The 22,340-nt window shown below is 39.1% G+C and overlaps 1 protein-coding gene across 2 annotated transcripts in view; it reads left to right on the forward strand.

Moving 5' to 3' along the window:
• MYO1D (myosin ID) overlaps positions 1-22,340 on the forward strand; it is a 327,535-nt gene that overhangs the window by 139,470 nt on the left and 165,725 nt on the right. For both annotated transcript variants that reach the window (XM_037070300.1, XM_037070299.1), the window contains exon 16: positions 1,879-2,086. In XM_037070300.1, coding sequence (XP_036926195.1) covers positions 1,879-2,086 — 208 coding nt within the window. The remainder of the gene's footprint in view (positions 1-1,878; positions 2,087-22,340) is intronic.

Raw genomic sequence — 22,340 nt, forward strand, 5'->3', positions numbered from 1 at the left:
CATGTAGGCAATGGGTATATGAGTCTGAAGCTCAGAACTGAGAGTTGGGCTAGGGATAATAAATTCATGAATTGAAAAATAAAGTGGATAGAGCAGATGAGGTGATGTGGAAGGGTATACATAGAGACAGGAGGAACTGATGTGAGCCCTGGGGAGCTCCAACATTTGGGTCCAGTAATAGAGAAGCAGTAGCGAGAAAATGAGATTGAGGGGAAATATCCAGAGAGGATGAAGGAAGTAAGGAGAGCATGCTGTCACAGGAGCTACGGGAGGAGCTAGGAAAGAGAGAGATGTCAAGAAGGGGTCTGATGCTATTTAGATGTACCGTATATTTCCTTAACCAGAAATGTGTAAAACTAAAAGTGTCCTGAAGGCACAGAGAAAGAGCCTGTAAAAAATAGAAGGCCAGCTTGTGTTCTTGGGTAGGACAACTCAACATCAAAAATAAATTTAATTACCTCGGGAACCTGATAGAAATGCCAGAAGGATTTTTTGTTTGTTTTGTGATTGTTTTTCCCTGTAATTGATTGTGAAGTTTATGTGGAAAAACAAATATGCAGAAATAGCCAGAAAGAACTATAAAAAAGAAAAGACACTAAAATATACTTTAATATCTATAATTAAAACCATGCAGTACTGATACACAGAGGGACAGGCACTGCAGTGAAACAGACCAGGAAGCCCAGAAATGAACTGAGTGCATATGAAATTCAGTAAATGATAAAAATGGCATCATAAATCGCAGGGAGGAAAACAGACTGTTTAGTAAGTAGTATTGGGAATAGCCTTTTATCAAAAGATAAAATTGGATCCATTCCTCATTCCATATACCAAAATAAACTCCAAAGGGATCAGAGATAAGAGTAAAAAATAAAACCATACATGTAGTAGAACACACAAATGAAGTACTCTGTAACCCCAGTGGGAGCAAAGCCTTTCTCACTATGACTTAAATTCAAGTGCAGTGCATGAACAGCAGCACCAGACTTGACTACAAGTATTGAACGGGTTTGGGCCTGAGGGGTGAGGGAGGAATCACTGTGGTAGGCAGCCTTCCAAGCTGGTCCCAAGATCCCCACCTCCTGGTATTCACCTATGCAGTCCCCTTCCCTCAAGTATGCCCTGGGCCTGGTGATTTACTTCCAACAAAATGGAATATGACAAAGGTGATGAGATGTAACTTGTGATATTAGGTTGCAAAAGGCTGTGACTCTGTGACTTCCATATTGGTCACACTTTTGCTCTCATGAGGCTGGAGTGTGGTGAGTGCCCATGAGAGGCCCACAGGGAAAGGAACTGTTGGCTGCTTGTCATAGAAACGCAGTTGGGTGTCTTATATTCATCTTACAGGCAGAACACTGCTTAATTTTCTGTCAGCGATGATAGCTTCATTGGCTTGATTTCCCCTGAAGCAAGTATATTGTTCATAAGTAATGTTAGTTTTGTTCTTTTCCTAACCACTTACCAGTTTGCTTATTAATCTCTCTGTGCTGGCTACAAAACTTGTAATAGAGGCATCCTTGTCTTGTTTCTGTTTGTGACAAAATGGTTCCGAAGTTGCCCCTTTATGAATGATATTTGCTGTAAGTTTTTGATAAATGGCCTTTATTAAATTAAGAAAGTACTCTTTCAGCCCTAGGTTAATAAGGGTTGTTATCATGACGGAGCATTGTATCTTATTGAAGATTTTTTCCACATCTCTTATCAGGCTATTAAATTTATTTCTATTCATAGTTTTTTAAGAAGTATTTTTTCATATTCTGAGAACTTTTTATTTCTTTCTTTGAAGCATCTTGAATTTGATGGGATAGTTTTTTGTGTCTATTGAAATCATATTGTTTTCTCTCTTAATCTGTGCCCTGTTCTCTTTTCACGAAGGTATAAGATGATCTCAGAATTCACCTGGCCCAACCATGACCTCCCTTCAGACAAAGAAGCTGTCAAGAAGTTGATTGAACGATGTGGTTTTCAGGACGATGTAGCTTATGGAAGAACCAAAATTTTCATTCGCACACCCCGAACCTTGTTTACCTTGGAAGAACTCCGGGCCCAGATGCTCGTAAGGATTGTCCTCTTTCTGCAAAAGGTAATTTGATACTTTATAAACATGGAGAAGGCCTTGTTTTGACGTTCTTAAACATCTGTTGAACATTTTCTTAGATTCAAGAAATGTTCATGATGGTGGTGGTTTTTTGTTGGTGGTGGTATCTGTGTGTATCTTAGGATGATTTCTGTTGCCTTCACACGTGGAAAACTTATTTGGCTGTTGGAAGCTCAAAATCATTTTATCCTCAAAACTTGGAAGATGTTTTGTCTTCTGGTATTTAAAGGTGGAGAAATGTCTAAAACAGCCTGTTTTTTGTCTCTTGTAGTTAACTGAACTTGCTTAGCTTAACCGTGTAAAAAACTTTCATCTTGTAATCTTGTCACTCAAAAGTTTTGCCAACATGTTTGAAACAACCTCCCTCATCCGTCATTACCCAGCACCCACACTCAACTGAGGTGTGGAATGTTGACTTATTGATGGGCATTAGATCGTGGTACCTGTCAGTGATCTGTACAGGCCCCCTTCTCATTTCACTCACTCACACATTTCCTTTATTTCCTCATACCCATTTTCATACCTTCTTTATGAAGCATTTCAATGTCAGATATTATATGCCTACTGTTTCTTCGCATAAAGAAGTCACCTGCCTCTGTGAGAATGTCTTAGGAGGACATATATCAGGAGAAAGGTGGCTGGGCCATGCAGACCCAGCTGGTCAAAGTGGGGCCGGTTCCTCTCCGAAGTGACCCTGCCAGTCTGCACCCCACCAGTGGCAGGTGGTACTGTGTGCCCACATCCTGGCGGTGTCATCCAGCTGCCTGCGCATGTTGCCAGACTCAGGGGTATAATGACATCTCATTGTTTTACTTTTTATTTCTCTGGTTACCATTAAATTTGAACATCTCATTAACTACTTGTTCGCTTTTTGGTTTTTCATATAAACTGCTATTCATATCCTTTGGGTTTTTTTTTTTGTTGTTGGAGTTGATATCTTATTCTTGTTGATCATCAGGAATTCCTTGACTACTTTAGACATAAATCTCATGTTCACTTTTGACATTACAAATAGATTCTCCTATTCTGTATGCATTGTATGAACTTCATAATATGCATTGTTGAAGAGAATCCTTAATTTTGACATAATCAAATTCTTCAGTATTTCACCGTATATTTTGAGCTTTGGAATTTTGTTTAAGAGGGCTTTCTCTATCTGTAGGTCACAAAGATGCTATCTAATACTTTCCTCTATGAACTGTGTACCTTTTCACATTTAGGTCTTTAATCCATTTATAATCCACCTGTGTATGTGGTTTGAGGTAGAAACTTGGTTTCATTTTCTTCTGTATGATGAGTAGTTTATCTTAGTACCATCTACTAAGCAATCTGTCCCTTACCCATTGATATTTTATTTTATATTAAATATGTATTCTGTTTCTGAGTACTCTGTTCTGTTTCTGTATCTGCCTGTTTTTGCACTAAGACCACACAGTTTTTATTGTAGTGTGCCCTGGTAGATGGTAAAGTAAGTCCGTCTTCTCTACTCTTCTAGATTAAGATTGATTAACCTGTATATAGACCTTTATTCTGCAGTGTAAATTGTAATGTGTGTTTATTATATTCATTAAATTCAACAATACTTCCTGTTAGGACTACACTGAATTTATAGATTAATTTGAAAGGATTGACATTTTTACAATATCGAATCATCTCAAGAGTATAGAATTGGCTTTTATATAAATCATTTATCTCTTTGACCTTTAGACTTAGAGATTCCTCATGAATTCATGGTTAATTCCTGGATATTTTATTGTTTGTGTTACTGCTGGGAATTTTTTATGATATTTTGTACATGGCATTGTTGATTCAGAGAACTAATGTTGGCTTGTATGGGTGTACCTGTGTCTAGATGAGACCTTTGGTATGTTTGTTAATTCTCTTAGTTTTTCTGGATAAATGATTGTATCATGTGCAGATAATTCGACATTTTCACTTCTTAGTTGCCAAGATGTTTCTAAGTGTTGGTCTTTTTCATTTATTTTTGCCTAGAATTCAGAAAAAATTTTGGAATGGAATGCTAAATTCTGTTGTATCCTAAAACAGTTTCCTTCTATTATTTTTTTTCGCTGCTTTTACTCGGTTATGTTTTCTTTCTCAAGTTACTACTAGTAAATCGACAGGTTTGGATCTCTGCTTTCTGTCTGCCATAGTACATTATTTTTATACTTCCGTTGCTCAGTGCTTAGCAGTGATGTTTTTATTGTTGTTTTGCATGTCTGGTACTTTTTCTTCTTTATACATATCCAGGAGGTTGACTCAGACTCAGAATTTGGCCCTGAACCAGTATGGTCATCCGTACCTGTCATGACATACCATATATGACATACCTGTCAGTGTGTTTGGGATAGCCCTGGTCTGTGACTCTTTTGTGTTATAACTGTGAGTAGTGTGCCTTTCACTCTCAACACTGTCCCAATATGGGTGATAAACTGTCCCCTGAACTCACTTTCTGTCACTTGGTGGCTGGTAGAACCCTCTTCTTAAATCTACAGGGAAAGTTTTGTCTTTCACAGTTGTCAGCATCCCACAAACTTCAGTCCCTGGCAGCTCTGCTAGCCGTAAACCCACTCCTCTCCCTCCCAGCCCCGCAGCCAACTCTTACATACAAATTGTAATTCCAGGTATACACGCCTGCTAGGGCTCTTCCTCATTCAGTCCTCTCTATAGCACCTTTGCTTTCTTTCTGGTGAGAAATTAGAATTTCTACCTAGAAAAGAGATTCCAAAGACAAAGGGATGGCTGCTTCGAAAGTCACCACCCACGCTGTGGAGGGGAAGCTGTCCAGGTTTCTCTGGGATGCAGGCCATGCATTCCTTAACCTTGAGGCAGTGCATTTGGGAGCAAGGACCTTCCTCCCAACTCTCAGGCAGGCCATTCTGGGGGCTACACATCCGATCTGTTGATTGTGTTCTGTAGATTGCTCCACGGGTATAAAGTTAGTGGAAATTTCTGTCAGCTTCTGGGAATAGATCACCAGTCACCTAACTTTCCATGTCATGTTTTCACATTTTCTGTATCTTTATGGGAATCTAATGGAAAGTTAGGAGAGACAACATCAAGGGTACTATTTTAGCCCTGGTCAGTGTGATTCAGTTGGCTGGGCATTGTCCCACAGACCCAAAGGTCATGGGTTCGATTACTGGTAAGGGAACATGCAGAAGGCAGCCAATCGATGTTTCTCTCCCTCTTTTCTCCTTCCATTCCTTTTCTCTAAAAAAAGAAGTAAATAATTTTTTAAAAGAATACTATTTTAAATAAGAATCTCCAACCATTGGTTTTTATTTCCTTTTTCAATTAAAAATACCTTGTATTTTTCTCTGATTATGTAATTAAATATGCCAATTGTAAAAACAAGTTCAAACCATACAGAAAAGTATAAGGAATGCCGTGGAAAATCACCTAAAATCACAGCATCCAGAGGTAGCACCACTAACATTGTGGTGACCATCCTCTGTGAGGTCTTTCTGTGCATATATCTAGGCATATATGCTATGCTATAGATGAAATCACAGCTCATATGATGTTTTTTATACTCTCCTGTCTCTTTTTCTACTGTATTTCATTTCTTTTCCCTACATTTACCTTCTCTGCCCACATCTTCTCTTTTCTCCTATGTCAAGGGTCCCCAAGACCACTCCCAGTTTCACTGACTCACTGAAAGGACTTACAGGACTGAGCAGATAGTTGTACTCATGAGTAAACTTTATTACAGAAAAGGATGCAAAGCAGAGTCAGCAAAGGGAAAAGGCACATGAGGGGAGGCCCAGAGGAAACCGGGAGCAGACTTCCAAGAGGCCTCTCCCCGGGGAGCTGCACGGGACATGCTCAGTTCCTCCGGCAGTAGTTGTGACAACACATGTGCCAAGTGTGACCTACTAGGAACTTCACTGGAGCCTCACTGCCCAAAGTTTTATTCGGGGGCTGGTCACAAGCTCTGCCTAGCTTGTACCAAAATTCCAGATTCCCAAAAGGAATTCAGGTATTCAGCATAAACCACATGGTTTATACAAGCAGTTTAAGCACATTAAACCACTATTATTTAGGGGAAGTTTTTTTTATCAGTGTGGGGAACTGTTTACCAGCCAAGTTCCTAGACACCAGCCAAGGGCCAACCAACCTTGCAAGTGGGCCTGAGGATAGCAGTCTCAGGCCCTCTGTGTTAATTCTTTCCTGGGCGACACACACAGTCTTCCCGTAATTTTAATAGACTTAGTGTGGGCAGGTGTGCTTGTAAGTCACCCATCATGAAATGGGTAAACATGTTGAATGAGTCTTCAGAAATAATTCACCGAAGTTGAATGCAGCCTCTCACAACACCACCAGCTAGTACACTAATCCAGATGGGTGCCTACAACACTCCCCTAGCTGGGGAAGCCTGTACTACAGGAGGCCTGCCCTCTAGAAGATACTTCTGAGGTGTTTTGGGTCCCCCTCGTACTTGGATCATCTCAGATTGCACAGCTTGGACCCTTGCCCTAGGGATGGAATTATCCTTTACTGTGTGTCCTGCCTAGATATGAGGTCCAGGCCCTTTCTCTGCACATACCAAAGACTACTAAACAGAAGATTTCTCCTTCAAAAGAATATCTTAAAGGCTCTAATCATCTTCCTCCAAGCAACTTGTGGGTACTCTGAGGTCACAGTTATAGTTCATGAATACCACTGCAGCAAGACCTGCCGGCCCTTTGGAAATTTAAATCATGTTCACCCTGGACCTGCTCCACACCATGCCATGGGTTTCCTGGTTTTTATTCCAGTCCTCAATGTCACTCACACCTTATAAAGACCCATGACAACAGTGAGCTGTGGGGCCCACAGTCAAGCTTGAATTTAAAGTCAGCTGGTAATGTTCTGTTGTATTATGGAACACTGCGGACATTCACATAGGAACTAATAGAAACCTCACACTGCAAATGTTCTGATCCATTGGCCTCCTAGGGTGAGTTGGCTCTCAGAATTTTGGCTCTCAGAATCTGCTCAATTCAGTATCAATATTCCTTTTTCCTCAGCAAGATAACATGGACCCTTTTTCTCCTATTTCCATATTTTGGAATAATCTCACTAGCATTGGAGTTAATCTGTTCAGTTTGAATTGCCCTGTGAAGACATCTGAAAGGGGGCACTTATTGGAGCATAACTCTTCAACAATTTTCTCTAGTAATTGGTCTGTTTTTATTGTGTACCTTTTGTGGGATTGTTTTCAGTAATTTATACTTTTGTAGAAAATCATCCAGGTTCTCAAATTTAATTGAATAGAATTGAACGAAGTCATCTCATGTTTCTTTTCATTTCTTTTGTATCTGTAGTCTTTCCCTCTTATCATTTTTGTGTTTGATTTGTTCTCACTCTTTTTTTAATCAACTTTATTGAGATGCACTTTACTATCCTTCTCAAAGAACCAGCTCTCATTAGAGCTCACATTTATTAGTGTTTATTAATTCCACCATTTTTTATTTCTGATTTTGCTTTTTATCATCAGGAATTTCTTTTTTGGAGTAGAAAGAATACAAGCAAGCAGGACATTATCTTTTGCAATCTGCTGGAGTTGGGCACTTTATTTTTTTTCTTTTAAATTTATTAGTAATGGACTGTAAAAGTTGTTCTGAGAATTGCTTTTGCTGTATCTATAGAACCTGATGCAGAATCGTTTAATTTTTTTATTCTTAGATTGCCTCTTTCCCAAAATGTCATTCAAACATTTTTTAAAAATCATTTCCAGACAACCCATGTTTGTGTGTATGTTTTCTTTTTTTTTTCTAATCTTGTTATTAAGTTTTAGTTTTATTTCATTATGATCTATTTTTTGGAATTTATCAAATTTTGAAGACCTGGTATGTCGTTTTTGAGTATTTCTTGAAAAAGGTGTATTGTCTTTTTCTCTATTTTTTGATATTTTTATTATGCACAGTTGTAAATATTTACAAAAATAGCAAGACTAGTATGAGTCCCTGTGTTCCCATCTCCCAGGTTCAAAAATTATCAACATTTTGCCATTCTTTATCTAGTTCTCACTTCAGGTGTTTGTTCTGTGCACTTCGTTCATGTGCTTCATGTGATTTTTTTATACGTTTGTTCTGTTCAGTTCTGTTTGGTGATACAAAAAGGAAATCTCAGGTGTATTATCATTTCACCGTTAAGTGCCAGTATACTCTCTACAGATAAGGACTTTAACCTTTCATTTATATACCATGTGTAATTAATAATAATGCTTTATCTAGTATTTAGTTCGTGTTCCTTATTCCCAGTTGACTTGAGAATGTCACCCCACAGATGATCGGGGTGGCGCTTCAGGCACCTTGGAGGGTGGAGGGTGGAGCACTCTAGGCTTTCCCATATTGATTACGATTTTCAAGGACATTTCCTTCTCCCATTAAAGAACATGTGTAGGAAGGTGGCTGTGCATCACAAGGACCGCCCTGGTTGGTTTGTCCTAATCAATAAGTTAATATTGTTTGTATGTTCTTGTATTTATTCATTAACTTTCCATTTTTGGTTCTTATTGTTGGATTATATTATAATCCCAATCACAAGGAGGATTAAAAGTGGCTCCTTAAAGCATAAATATATAATAAAAATGGTAAATTTTAAAACTGAGAATAATATTATAACTATTAATTATAAGACATCGCAAAGGTTAATATAGACTTGAGTATACTAATTTTATAAACCAGCCAAAGAAAAAATGTGAATAGAATCATTATCTGAAAGCTGGATTTTATTGGTTTAGTCTCTCCTTGGCCCCTGTTCCCTGATGTAGTGTTGACACAGGACTTTGTCAGGTGGTAGCGTGAAGCTGAGGGCTGTCGCATCATTTTCAAACAAAGCTCACTGACTTCTTTGTGAAACCAGTTGAGTGTTCTATTTCTCAGACTAGAAGCAAAATAATGAACTTTCATATAAACCATTGTTTTTGCCCTTAAAGTAAAACAAACAAAACAAAATTACTTATTTTTACTGAGTGACAGGCACTATTCTGAGCACTTTACACATCTTAACTAAATCTGTACAAGAACCTAGAGACTGAGTGTCTGTTACTTATTTCACTTAATAGGCAAGGGAACTAAAGCCTCAGAGGGGCTGAGCAATTTGCTGGAGGTCACACAGGTGTCAGAAATGGTATTTGGACCCAGTAGTCGGACCCCTGCTCGCACTCTCTTAATGCCTGCTCCCCTGTCCCGTGGTGCCGTCCTCCAGAGTGCTCTCCTCCTCGGTAGAATCAGCCACCAAGGTAATGATGGCATCGTGCTCAGAGAGGAAAAAAAGAATGAGATTTGGCGAAATTCCTTTATTAAATGACCTCGGTAGACATCTGACAATATCCGGGTCATTTACTATCGATTATGTAAACTAATGTATTTTTACTAAATCAAAAGGAAACTAATGTCGAAAGTAGGAGTCAGCTCTTGACACGTGTATAGAAATGAAAAGTGGTCGATGGCTTTGTTACTGCGAATACGTGCATCAGGAGAAGAGATGTTCAGTTGTTTTGGTAAAAGTGGGAGGGCGTGTTTGGATGACTACTGAGAGCAGCAGCTGGATTAGAGGAAGTGGGGTGGTGGCGTGGCTGTGTGACAAGGGAGGTGCCCCGACTGCTACTTGTCACTTTATTCATGGGGAACATTTATGGTCAAACACATGCTGCTTGACGTTTACTAAGTGTTGAAAGAAATTAAGGAAAATGTGCCTTTGGTCAGATGGTGGCCATTGACTATACTCTTTTCAGTACTCTATGAGAAGAAACCAGGAGCAAGTGCCCTTTCCCATACTGTGACCGGGGCCGTGCTGGAGGAGGGTGCTCCTACACATGTTTGAGTGGGTAATAAACAGGTTTGTTCGCTCATTAGTGACTAAGGACATAAAAATGAACAAGGCAGGAGTCCACCCAGAAAAAACTGACAACCCAGTCAGGAGGTGCAGCTGCACTCAAGCCAGTGAGACAGAGTAGCAGTTTGGGGTGGTCTTCGGTGGGGGGTGACAGCCAGGGGGGCTCAGGGAAGAGGCATCTGCTCTGCTCTGGGGAGAAGAGGCTTTCTGGAAGGAGAGGTGCCAAAAGGTTTGGGGACCACTCTGTTAGAGTCACGTTCTATTAGAAAAGACTATTCCAGGGAGGGTGGGTGTTCATCAGTGTTTCTTAAACCGTTTACACAGGTTAAGTTCATTACAGCCAGATCACTGATATCATAGTGGGTTAACTGTCCCTAAGGTTAGTCAGTAAAATAAACTTCCTATGACAGATACAGGGAATAAAGCCTTCTACAGGAAAAGTCAAACAAATGCCATTTTCCATAATAAATATCAAGTAACTGTAGCCCATGGAATTACGAAAACAGCCCTTTGAATGTTACTGGAAAGTTCTCTGCCCCTCTTTGAAAACAGCCACATGGATAATTAGGAAGCAAACGTACATGGCAGCAGAGTAAGATGACGACAAAATTAGATTTAACTTGAATTTTATAGCAAGCACACACGTATTTACTAACCTCTCCACTATTTATCTAACAACACGTAAAGAGCTAGCTTAGGACGTGTCTTCTCAAAGCGCCCGGTCCACGAGCCCTGGTTGTGTTCTGGTTCCCTGCTGACAACCGGGTGTCGAGGCTGGCAGCCTCTGCCGGGTGGCACGTGCTTTGTCGTGACTCACGTGCACCATTTCGCACTGCGCTGCACAGGGTCTTCTGCAGCCTGGTTTTTAACTCAGCATGTTTTCCACTCGGCCTGTTTTCAGATAACGCCTAAGTACAGCTCTACTTTATTTACTTTGACTTTTTTTTTTGCTCTTTCACTATTAAAAAGTCATTACTTATTTCCCTGATAATAGTTACTCAGTTTTTTCATCATTTCATGTAGTACTACAACGAACATTTTCATATATGTTTCTCTGTCTACAAGTCTCTGTGGAGCAGCTATTCTCAAATTTTGAGGACCCCCAAAGAGCTCACCTTTGAAAACTCTACAAAATCAAGAACCTACAGAAAAATCCTGTGCACACACACACAAGCACACATTCCATTAGCACTCAGAGTCACAGTGTCACCAGACATGACGCAGCCTCTGAAAAACTCCACTGCAGACGTGGTAGGATGAGAACTACAAAGGCAAATGACCTGCGGGTACTTTTAAGAAATTAATTTTTATCTCCAGGACCCCTGAAAGCGAGCGCCTCAGCAGTGCTCAGGGTTCCCCAGGCCGTGCTTTGAGAACTGCTGCTCTAGGGAACGTTCCACAGATGGCAGATGCTAGGTTTAGAGTCCGCACATTTTTAAGTTTACTGAAGGTTGCCCAGTTGTTTTCCAAAGTGATTATATCCACTTATCCTGAAATGAATGAGAGCTTTTATCATTCCACATCCTTGTAAACGATTTGAATTGTCAGAATTTTAAATTCTGACCAGTCTTCTGTGACATCTTAATAAGTCCTTTACTTCCAAGAGAGTTCAGTGAGACCCAGAGGGGTTTGTGATGTTTCTCTAGCAGCAGGGCCATCAGGTTATCTATTCTGCCACATTCCTACCAGATTAGGTGGAAATCCCATTGAAAGATGCAAGGGGGAGAAGTTATGTGGTCAGTTTTCAGTATTTAAATGGATCTGTGTCGAGGGAAGATTAGAAGTCAGCAAGACTGGAGGCAAGATGTCCAATTCAGAGCCTCTCACTACAACCTGAGGAAAGCTAATGGGGGCCTAAATCAAAGCGGTGGTCACTGAGGTGGGGAGAATTTTGAGAAATGCTCAGGGGGTAAAATTAGCAGACCATGGTGGTTGGATGGGAGACTAAGGAGAGACAGGAGCCAATGATGCCCAAGTTTCCAACTTCGGATCCTGGATAGCTGGTGTCACTAACGGAGATGTAGACTGAGGGCACCAAAGCAGGAACATGTTTGGAGGAAATTAATAGTTTGCAGCTTGATGTATTAAAGGAAGCTGCGAGACATTTGAGTCAAGGTGAGCAACAAGCAGTTGGATATATGAGTCAGGGAAGCAAAGGAAGTAGAAATTTCAAACCCAAAGGAAGGATCACTAGTATCAAACATAGGAACATCCAACAAAACAAGGACCAAAAGGTACCCACTCACATGGCAGTTAGGACATCCTTGGTTTATTAATAACCGGCATGTTAAAGCTGATCGAGATGAAAGCAGAGTCCAGGAGGAGGAGAAAAACAAACCAAGTCCCAGAACCCTCCAGTGAGAAAGTAGAATTATCTTTAATGTTTATCTGTAGATCATGGTAATGAAAATAGAATGTATGTTCTTAATGAAGAAACCAAGGTAAACAGTTATTGAACATAGAAGCCTCACGCCTTCATGTTACTAAGCAGTGCTGTTACACTAACATGAAGAACATTACTATGTACAAGTCACTGACTTGACTTTTGTGAAAAAATTTCTATTGATTTATAATATAAGCCAGCAACTGATGCCATTAGATTTATATATTGACCAAAAAATGCATGGCCCTTTTAGAACAATAAAAATGTTCAGCAAAAATGTAACATTCGAACAACAAAACATCCTCTCTCTCTCTTCCACTCTCCTTCTCTCTCACTCTTTCTCTTTTTCTCTCTTTCTGCCTCTCCTGTCCTTCCTCCCACCCAACTGATGGAGAAAAAAAGATGAAAGCCTGTTTGGAAAATAATGGTGACGTGTCAAAAATAATTTGTTTCCTATTTATCTCCTCTCAAACACTGCTAATAAGAAACCATCGCCACCCCTTCCCCAGCCCACTTCCCAGTGAAGTTGGAAACAGATGATCTGTTCTGAAAGAGCAGCAAATCCGTTGCCCGGGTGATATCTCATTACTAAGGCAACCAATTTGGTGCATCAGTGTGAATCCCAATTTTAAAATGTAATTATGCCAAGATATGTACATATGCTTGAGATGTGCTTAAAAGAAATCTGTTCCCCTTTGGAAGGAAAGCATTTCCTATGTTAGATGAAAGAAAGGGGGAAATAGTGCCTTTATTCTTTGCTAGCTAAAATACACCTTTCAGCTGATCTCCCCCACTATGCTTGGTAAAACATCTTGCATTGGTTTCTCCCTCACCACTTTTTTTTAAACTTGAGTTGTTCCAGTTCCAAGACACTTCTCTCTTGAGACCTGTCACTCATAACCCAGCAGCTGTTGTCTCCATGACAACACTTTCTGGCACCTATAGGGGGTAGTAGGAAAAAAGAAAAGGAAAAGGAACCTATGGCTGCATTTTCATTGCACTTTTCTTTTTTAATTACTGAAAGCTCAAGAGATTATTCTTTATAAGGAATTAATTAGTAAAGGGGATGTGATTTGGAGACTAGATGTTTGCATTAAATTAGAGACTTCTGAACAATTCAGTGAGGATTGCCATCCCAGACTCAAATGAAAGGTCTTATAGGAGGGTGTATGACTCAAAGCGGAAGATGCACACAGCCAAGTCAAACAAAATACCCTTGAATCACTGCTGAGCAATTAATTTGTCGTCCACAGCAAAAATTTTTGTTTAAAAATAAAAAGAGCTTTTTGAATGCAAGCAGTATTTCACTACCAATCTTACTAAATAATGAAATCCATGTAACTCATTAAGTTTGCTATTAAGTTCCCATTTGCTATACCTGCCAGATAGCTCAGGGACCAGATCTGTGCTCAAATCCAACAAGTGCCCTTGTTGGGGATTTCAAGTGTGACTGTCTCCCTTCCCTCCCTCGGCCCTGCTCCCTTGGCCTGACTGTCCTTCTATCCTGCTTAGGGACTGCATTGTCCTTGTAACTTCTGTGTAAATTCCCTCTTATCTTTTGAGAAGTAATTAGGTAATAAATATTAAAAGCAGTAATGGAAATATTTTATTGTAATGACCATTTACTATAGTGGCAACACTGACATTTAATGTAAAATTTCACTCAAAAAAGATAATCTTTAAAATGAATTTTTAAAGGGCTTTTCTAACATATGTGATTTTGCCACACATTCCATTAAGCTGAAAACACTTCTGGATGACAGAATATATCGTGTTTACCAAATTAGGTTTGTAATAGAATATACTTGGCTTCAGTGTGAAGGCTAAAGTACTAGGGTTTATTTTATTCTTTTTCTTACTATAGTAAATGTGTATAACTACAACCAAGAAATCTAAATACATCAAGAAATTGCTCATATTCTTTCCCATGGCAAATTTAAACATTCTTCTTGAATCAAGTTTTGCTAGGCCAAAAAAAAGCTTATGAAATATTTAACATGTTCTGAGAAACATATCATTATTACATATAGAAACATACAGAGAGTGAAGGTTCAGTTTCTCTTAATGGGCAAACATCTAATGACTTTAAACCCTATTTCTTTATTTCAACAACTATGGAATATATAACTTTAATATACAAAAGGCCCTTCCAAAGAAATGAAATAATACCTTACTAGAGAATTAAGTAAAAATATGAACAGTCCACAGGAAAAAAAAAAGGCCAACAACCATATTTTTACCTATCAAATACTCAGGGTTTCATTTTGGTGTTTTGAATTATGGTGTGGAGAAATAATGGAGAAAATATTTTAAAATTAGTTATTTAAATTATGGTACATGCATACCATAAAAAACTAAGCAGACATTAACAATGACCATGTAAAATAATTTAATACATAAAAATATTCATGATAGATGTTAAGTGAAATATACTTATTATGAAACAGGATGTTTAGAATGATTTCTCTTTAAGCACATGGTTAATTCTGAGAAATGTGCACATGCGTGCATATACACACACCCATAACACATACTGAGGAGGAACCATTGCGTTCCTGGGGGACCAGTGAGTTTTGGGGGACTTTATTCATAGTCAAAGAAAATTTAGGACTATTTTTATTTAATGGTTTCCACCCATTTAATGTTGCCAAACATTACTATCAATTCAAATTTAGCACTACAGGTAGGGTCTGCATTTTTAAGAAAATTTAATTTTAAAATAAGATATTTACTAGTCAGCTGTCCTTAGTTAGTTTTATTACATTTGTATGGATTCAAATACCCAAAGAAACAAGAGACTCAGAGAAAATATGTTGGTGACTAATAATTTCGGGGAACTAAAACGATAATCAAGCATTTATCATTTAAATGCAGGTTTACAGAGTACTTTATTTACCAGTGTATTGTACCTTCATGGGTTACAACATATAGCTATAATCACGTTATTTCCATCTCAAAGTTTTTGATAACAGTTTTTACTATGAAGTAATACATATTTATTGTGAAATTCAAAAGAATAAAAAAACATCACCCATCATCTCACCACCACCAAAAGGTAACTACTGTTAACATTTTGGAATGCATCATCCTACCCAGTCGTTGTCCTGCTCTCTCCCATACACAGCCCCCAGAACGGAGGCCCTGCTGTGAGCACGGTAAAGGGGTGTCCGCCCTGAGAGCCAGAAGAACTGGTGATCTGCCTGAACCGCTTCTCTGTGGTCTCCCAGGTTCCCTCCTTGACCATCTTCTGTACCTTCTGATCTTCATTTTAATGATGTTCCTCCACTCAAAAACTCTTCCTTCACCTACAGAATCAAGACCAGACACTTCCAGAGTCTGGCTCCAACCGGCCACATCTTCCATTTTACCACTGTGCAGCTTCACTGTGTTTTTCACCACACTCCCAGGCACACCTTTCTTTTCTACCTGCAGGCTTGTACACACACTGCTTGCCTTGCCTTTAGTGTTCTTCAGATAGGCCATACTAGTGTAAAGTCGTCTTCGCTTCCCTCACCAGAACCCGTTTGTCAGTTGTATGTGGCTCTCTGAGTCATAACTTCAGTGGGACGCAGGAGCTGGCAGCTGGCAGTTTTGGGTTTTTATAAGGTTTTAGGTCACCAGTTCTTTTTTTTTTAAATTGTTGTTCAAGTACAGTTTTCTGCCTTTTACTCCCATCCCAGCCCACCCCTCAAACCCTCCCCACTTCCCTCCTATTTCCACCCTCCCCCCTCCCCCCTTGTTTTTGTCCGTGTGTCCTTTATATTTGTTCCTGCAAACCCTTCCCCTTTTCCCCTGAAATTCCCTCCCCTCTCATCACTATCAGCCTGTTCTCAATTTCAGTGTCTTTGGTTATATTTTGCTTGTTTGTTTGTTTTGTTGATTAGGTTTCTGTTAAAGGTTTCTGAGATCATATGGTATTTGTCTTTCAGCGCCTGGCTTATTTTGCTTAGCATAATGCTTTCCAGTTCTTACATATGTTATAAAAAATGGTAGGTTTGGACATGGGCACATCTGTCTCAATCAGGTATGAAGTATGTTATGAGTAATTTGTTATTCATAAGTTATTGAAGATAATGAGTTATGTTATTTTATAAGTAGGAGCTAATTCAAGGCTATTTCTGTAAACCGTGCATTTGCTTCCTTGAGTGGGTGAGAGAGGCACGCATCAGGGACTGTGCAGCCCCCGGGGTGTGTCACACAGGCGTATGTCCTTCACAAGGTATACCGTGGCACATTCAGGGCAGAGAGCCACTCAGCTGGATGGTATATACAGACTGGTTTGTAAGTTGTGGGGAGAAGCAATGCCCTGAAACTTGTTCATATTCCCCCTGAGCCTCCAGAATAGTGCCCTGTACACAGAGCACTGGGTGACATTTTTTCAATAGTGTAACTGTTAGCATGACGCAAAATTAGATGCTTTGAGATTTATAAAAATCATGTTATGTTACATATGAAAGAAAGGGTATTTATTAATACTTAAGAGCCTTGCGTATGCATTTAAATGAGGTATTTTCATGATACCAAACAAGTGGAGTAATTAGTAAGCACAAGAGTTTTCCAACTGGGAAAGACATCTTAAAGTTTTAATGCTGCTGCTGCCAGAGTTGAAAAATCAGTAGCTTCACTATACTTTCTAGACTTTACTACTGCCTAGCCAACACAGTTCTTGGCTTCAGTAACTGTGTGCACATGGGTTCCAGTCTCAGCTCTGACACTTACAAGAAAATCATCACATTCTTGGTGACTTAGAACACAAGACATTTCTTGCCTCACAGTTCAGGAGGCCAGAAGTCAGATCAGATTCTCTGGGCCAAAGTCAAGGTGCCATCACAGGGCCACTCTCCCTATGGTGGTTATAGAGGAGAATCCAGTCCTTGTTCTCCCAGCTCTGGAAGCTGCCAGAATTCCATGGCTTGTGGCTGCAGTCGCCACCTCTGTGGTTGCAGCGCCTTCTCTTCTATCTTCAAATCTCCCACGGCCTCCCTCTTATACAGGTGTGTGTGATTGCATTTAGGTCTGACCGCAGAATCCAGGACAATCACCCCACCTCAAGATCCTTAACCTAATCACATCTGCAAAGTCCTTTTTTGTATATGAGGGTGATAGTTAATAAGTTAAGAGGTAAGTTACCTTTCAGGGGGCCATCATTTAGCCTACCGCCCTAAAACTCTGTGTGTATAACAGAGTTTATTTCTTCCTCATTCATCTGGGGTTTGGTCATTCTGGGCTGATCCCATCCAGGCCATGGTTAAATGTAGGTTGGCTTCACGTGCTGCTTATTTTTCTGAAGTCAGTGGACCCCTGGGCATGTTCTTCTCATGTTACTAGCAAAAGCCTAGGAGGTCAAGAATGACCACACAAGCATGTTCTAAGCTACTCAGGTCACAAGCCTTTATATCCTATTGACCAGAGTAGATCCTATGAATGGGGTGTAGGATCCCATGTAGATCAAGAAGGGAGGAGTGAATATTTGCTGTAATGCTGTGACCTAGCCTAGGGTTCTCTGAGCTGACAACCACTTAAAGCTGAGTGAGCGATATATGTACTTATTTGGTGGAGGAAGAAAATCCAGAATTTAAAGCAGTTATTTAGTAATAAGACGATTTTCTATAGTTGTTATCTGATAATTAAGTCAAGGGGCTATGTCTGATGTGGTCTTAGTCTGGTCCAATAAATAACGTTCCTGAATGTGATGGTCCTGGGAAACTTGTTCCATGGTTTTTATCTAGGGAATAAACCTCTACACACATGGAAATTCTAGGGCTCTTTGGGGCTACCTAGCTCTTCTTGCCATAATATAGTGACTTGGTGGATTCCATGAAGGTATGAAAAAGAAGTGCGGGTTTTCTGCCCCTTTGGAAAAGCAGAGTAGGTGCTGGATAGCCTCTCGAGAGGAGAAGTGAACTGCAACAGACCCATCAGCTGCTGAATTCAGGCCAAAGGTACATTAATCAGTGTATCTTATCATGTTATCTTCGGCCTGTAAGTTAGAATAGCTAGTTCATCTAAGTAATCTCACTGAGAGTAGGTTTCTTATTAATCGGAATCTGATTTTTGTTCATTTGAGAACCAGTATACATTATTTGTATATTTGAATTAGGTAGAATTTCCCAGTCTAGTGTTTTTCTCCTCTCTTCTCATTCCAATAATAGCAGAATTACATGATTTTCTTAGGCCCACTGGAAAACGCAGTAACACATAGTAGAGTGGATGGGCTCTTTCTTAGTCTCGCTGACTTCAAGAGAGAAGAAGGATGTACTATGTCATATTTTCCGTGATCACTTGATAAGATGTAGTGACACGAGGTGTTGCCTTTTCTCAAAAAAAAAGGAAGAAAAGGCAAAGGGACAATTTTTTCTTGAAAAATCCTGAAGTTGGAATGAACCGGAAGATAAGAACTTGACTTAGGATATCCACATTTTTATAGCTATGACAGGACCAACTCATTTAAGATGAAGATTTTACATTTTTAGTGAAATTATTTTAATGTAAATGGAACATTCACTAAAACCCAGACATTTTCATACATCATGCTACTCATTAGCAAATTGGCAACATTTTTTGAAGGCAACACTTATTCATGCTACACTGCTCTAGAATTATCAACATTGGTTTTGAAATTCCATTAAGACTTGAGCCATGTATGTAGCAGCTGCCATGTATTTCTCCATGAACTTTTCATAATTTGTTTGGTTCATCTTCACAGCTGTGTAACAGGATGAGCTGTCTATTTCTTTTAAGTGAGCTCTTAACCCTAAGATTACTGAGTCCTTCTTGCATATAAAACAGTCCAAGGGGCTTTTTTAAAAAACAGATAAGTCTTCTAAACTTTTAGTAAAGATATTTAGTTTATTCACCTAGCTGGTGTAGCGCAGTGGATTGAACACAGGCCTGTGAAGCAAAGGGTCGTTGATTCAATTCCTAGTCAGGGCACATGCCTGGGTTGTGGGCCAGGTGCCCAGTAGGGGACACATGAGAGGCAACCACACATTGATGTTTCCCTCCCACTCTTCCTCCCCACATTCATTCCATGCCAGTTTGAATTGCATTTTCTTTCTTTGTTTTTCCTTTTTTTAGCAACTTAAAACACGGTTATGTGATGGTATTTTCTGAGAACAGAAGTGTTCAATGTTTATGTGGGGACATCTATCAGTCTTTGCCCTTATGAATTCTTTTGTTGCTGTTCTTAGAAAGGGATTCTCCACTTTAAAATCAAGTATGTGCCTGTAGAATAAAAAAAATTTTGGTTAAAATGTAATAGGCCCTCTGGCGGGGGAGGGAGGCCCTCAATCACGAGTAGGAGAAAACCTTTATTTTACAATCACTTCCTGAATGGCAGGAGATTTATGTTTATTTCAGTAGATTATCCATATTTAAAGATGTGTGGAATTACCACTAAAAACTGAATTTTTTGAACTACAAATGACCTGTGAGATCCAGGCAATGAATAAGACAAGAGAAATGTTCTATGTGGCTCAAAGTCACGTGAGTGGACTGAGTCTAAGTCAGTTCGTATCTGCTCAAGGCATGAAGAGTTAATATGGTAAACCTGTATGAGGGCGTCATCCCCTCTGAGTCAGTGGTGTAGAAAGCCACTGGGAAGTACTCAGGGGAGAAACACACACACAATTACTTGACTGCAAAAGCATAGCTATAAGAACAGTATATACTATAGGTTTCAATATACCAGTCGTAATAAATCAACAGTTTTAGGCAAAGTCAGAGCAGGCATATCTTGAATTCAAAAAATAAGTCAGACTGCTTTTCAAATAAACACCAGCATTAGATTGGCTAAACAGATATTTAAAAAAGATTTTATTTATCTTTAGAGAGAAGGGAAGGGAGGGAGAAAAACATCAATGTGGGAAACATTGACTGGTTGCCTCTTGCACACGCCCAACTGGGGACCTGGCCTGCAACCAGGCACGTGCCCTGACCAGGAATCAAACCAGTGATCTTTCAGTTTGCAGGTCAGCACCCAATCCACTGAGCCACAACAGCCAGGGTTAAACAGCTCTTTCTGTATGTGAAACTTGGAAATATTTTAGGATCATCAAAATCTACCCTTCTTTTTGGACCTTTTCATTCATTTCAACTTGCTTGTGATCTATATTTCATGGAACTCTGCTATAGCTAGCTGCCCTCCAGGTATCCTTCTAGAAAACCCAAACCCGGATTCCAGCTGAATACTTGCACAGACACAAACCCTGCTGCTGCATGGAGCCTTGAAGAAATGAATGTGCACTAGCGACCAAAAAGTGACAGAAGCACAGATCTGTACTGATATTGCTCAAAATGCCTTCCCAGTGTTCAAGCCCTTTCTTGTGGCAACCTTTTTACATATATATGGGTTCCCCCGCCAGAGAATCTTCTCTGCCTGATGTTCTTAAACAGGAAGCCTGTTAGTCCTTCTTCTGGGTCATCTTCATTCTAAGTGTGGCTCCCCCTTGTGGTTGCACAGTTCCTGCTGAAGATTTCAGCAGCCACAGGTTTTCCTCCTCATTCAAGGAGTCACTCCCAGAAGCCCTTGGACATTCTCTCAGCAAAGTAAGAACATTTTCTTCCTCAGAAACACTTAGCCAAAACTCTTCTCATGTTTTACTGACCTGAATCAAATAATCATGGCCAGGAGATGGTAAAAGACAAAATGCTAAGAAATCTTTGTAAATATCATAAAAAGTTAGCTTATTTCATGTGTGAAGAGCCCTTACAAACCATTATGTAAAATTATGAATATGTAAAGGACCAAAAAGGAATGAAGAGAAAATCCACATAAGAAAATACTCAAAGAGCTAGTGAATTTCAAAAACTTGGATAACAATAATCGAAGCAGGTTAGTCATAGCAGCAACATATTACCCTGTCAATTGAGTTTATTCTCTTTATTCACATGGTAGAGTATGAAAGTGTGTGCTTTAATTAATGTGGCAGTTGAAAACATAAATGGGTCACGACAGTAATTGTTTCTAGAACTTTGCCATAAATCATTTGTGTGCAGGAATTTATGTACAATGATACTAATAGAAAACAGAAAGCACTACGAATATCTCACAGTAGGGGGCTGGTTAACTGAATGACATGTATCTATCTGAGTACTGTGAGGCCCTTCAGAGTCACATTATGGGAGTTCATCTGACCACATGGAACAATGTACCTGACATAGGTAACAGAAAGCATCGCAATGCACTTTATGGTTATTATGTGATCTCAGTTGTGTATAAAATACATTTGACTATGAAAAATTTTTAAACAACTTCTGTATGGCAATATACACAGTATCAAAAATCATTGACGTACTGGAAAACATATTTAAAACACTAATGACAAAAGGGTGGTTTTTCTTAATGTGTAAAGAGCTCATACAAATCAGTAAAAAAGCAATCCAAAGAAAATGGATTTTTAAAAGTTTACAAAATAGGATTACAATAGTGACTGATAAATTTATTTTCAAAATAGATTCTAGGGAAGTTAGTTGAAAAATTAATCATATTCATGTTGACTCCATTAAATCTGTTTTGGCTTGATTGGTATATCATGAAGAAATCTCAGTTTTTAAATATTGCATTATAAAATATTTCTGAGGGAAGAAATAGATTAGGTAGTAGGATATTTTAGATTTACAAGTACAAGGTTATGTTTCTGGTCAGATTAGTAATAGAGGCAGTTACAATAACTATGTGTGCATAAATAAGACCTAAACTTTACTGAACAAATCCAGAATTTTATTGTACCTAGATTTTTCTGTAAATAGTAACATTTCTTTCTATATCACTGCAAGATTATTCTAGCATAAGCCACTTACTACTCTGATCCCATGTATCACCTATTATTATGATAAACCATGCACCCAAACAATGCAGTTGTATTTTTCCTTTTTTAATTGAGCTGTAACCAGTAATGGTCTTCATAGTTATTTAATTATATTGTGTTTAGCTGGTCCTATGTAAACTTGAATTGTTGAAAAAGCGTCTTTCCATATTTAATAAGTGTACATTTTCTTATCCTGCCATTTCTCCATCAATTACAATCT

The sequence above is a fragment of the Sturnira hondurensis genome, unplaced genomic scaffold (assembly GCF_014824575.4).
Source record: "Sturnira hondurensis isolate 20B ecotype Veracruz unplaced genomic scaffold, ASM1482457v3 Scaffold0018728, whole genome shotgun sequence".
NCBI classification, from domain to species: domain Eukaryota; kingdom Metazoa; phylum Chordata; class Mammalia; order Chiroptera; family Phyllostomidae; genus Sturnira; species Sturnira hondurensis.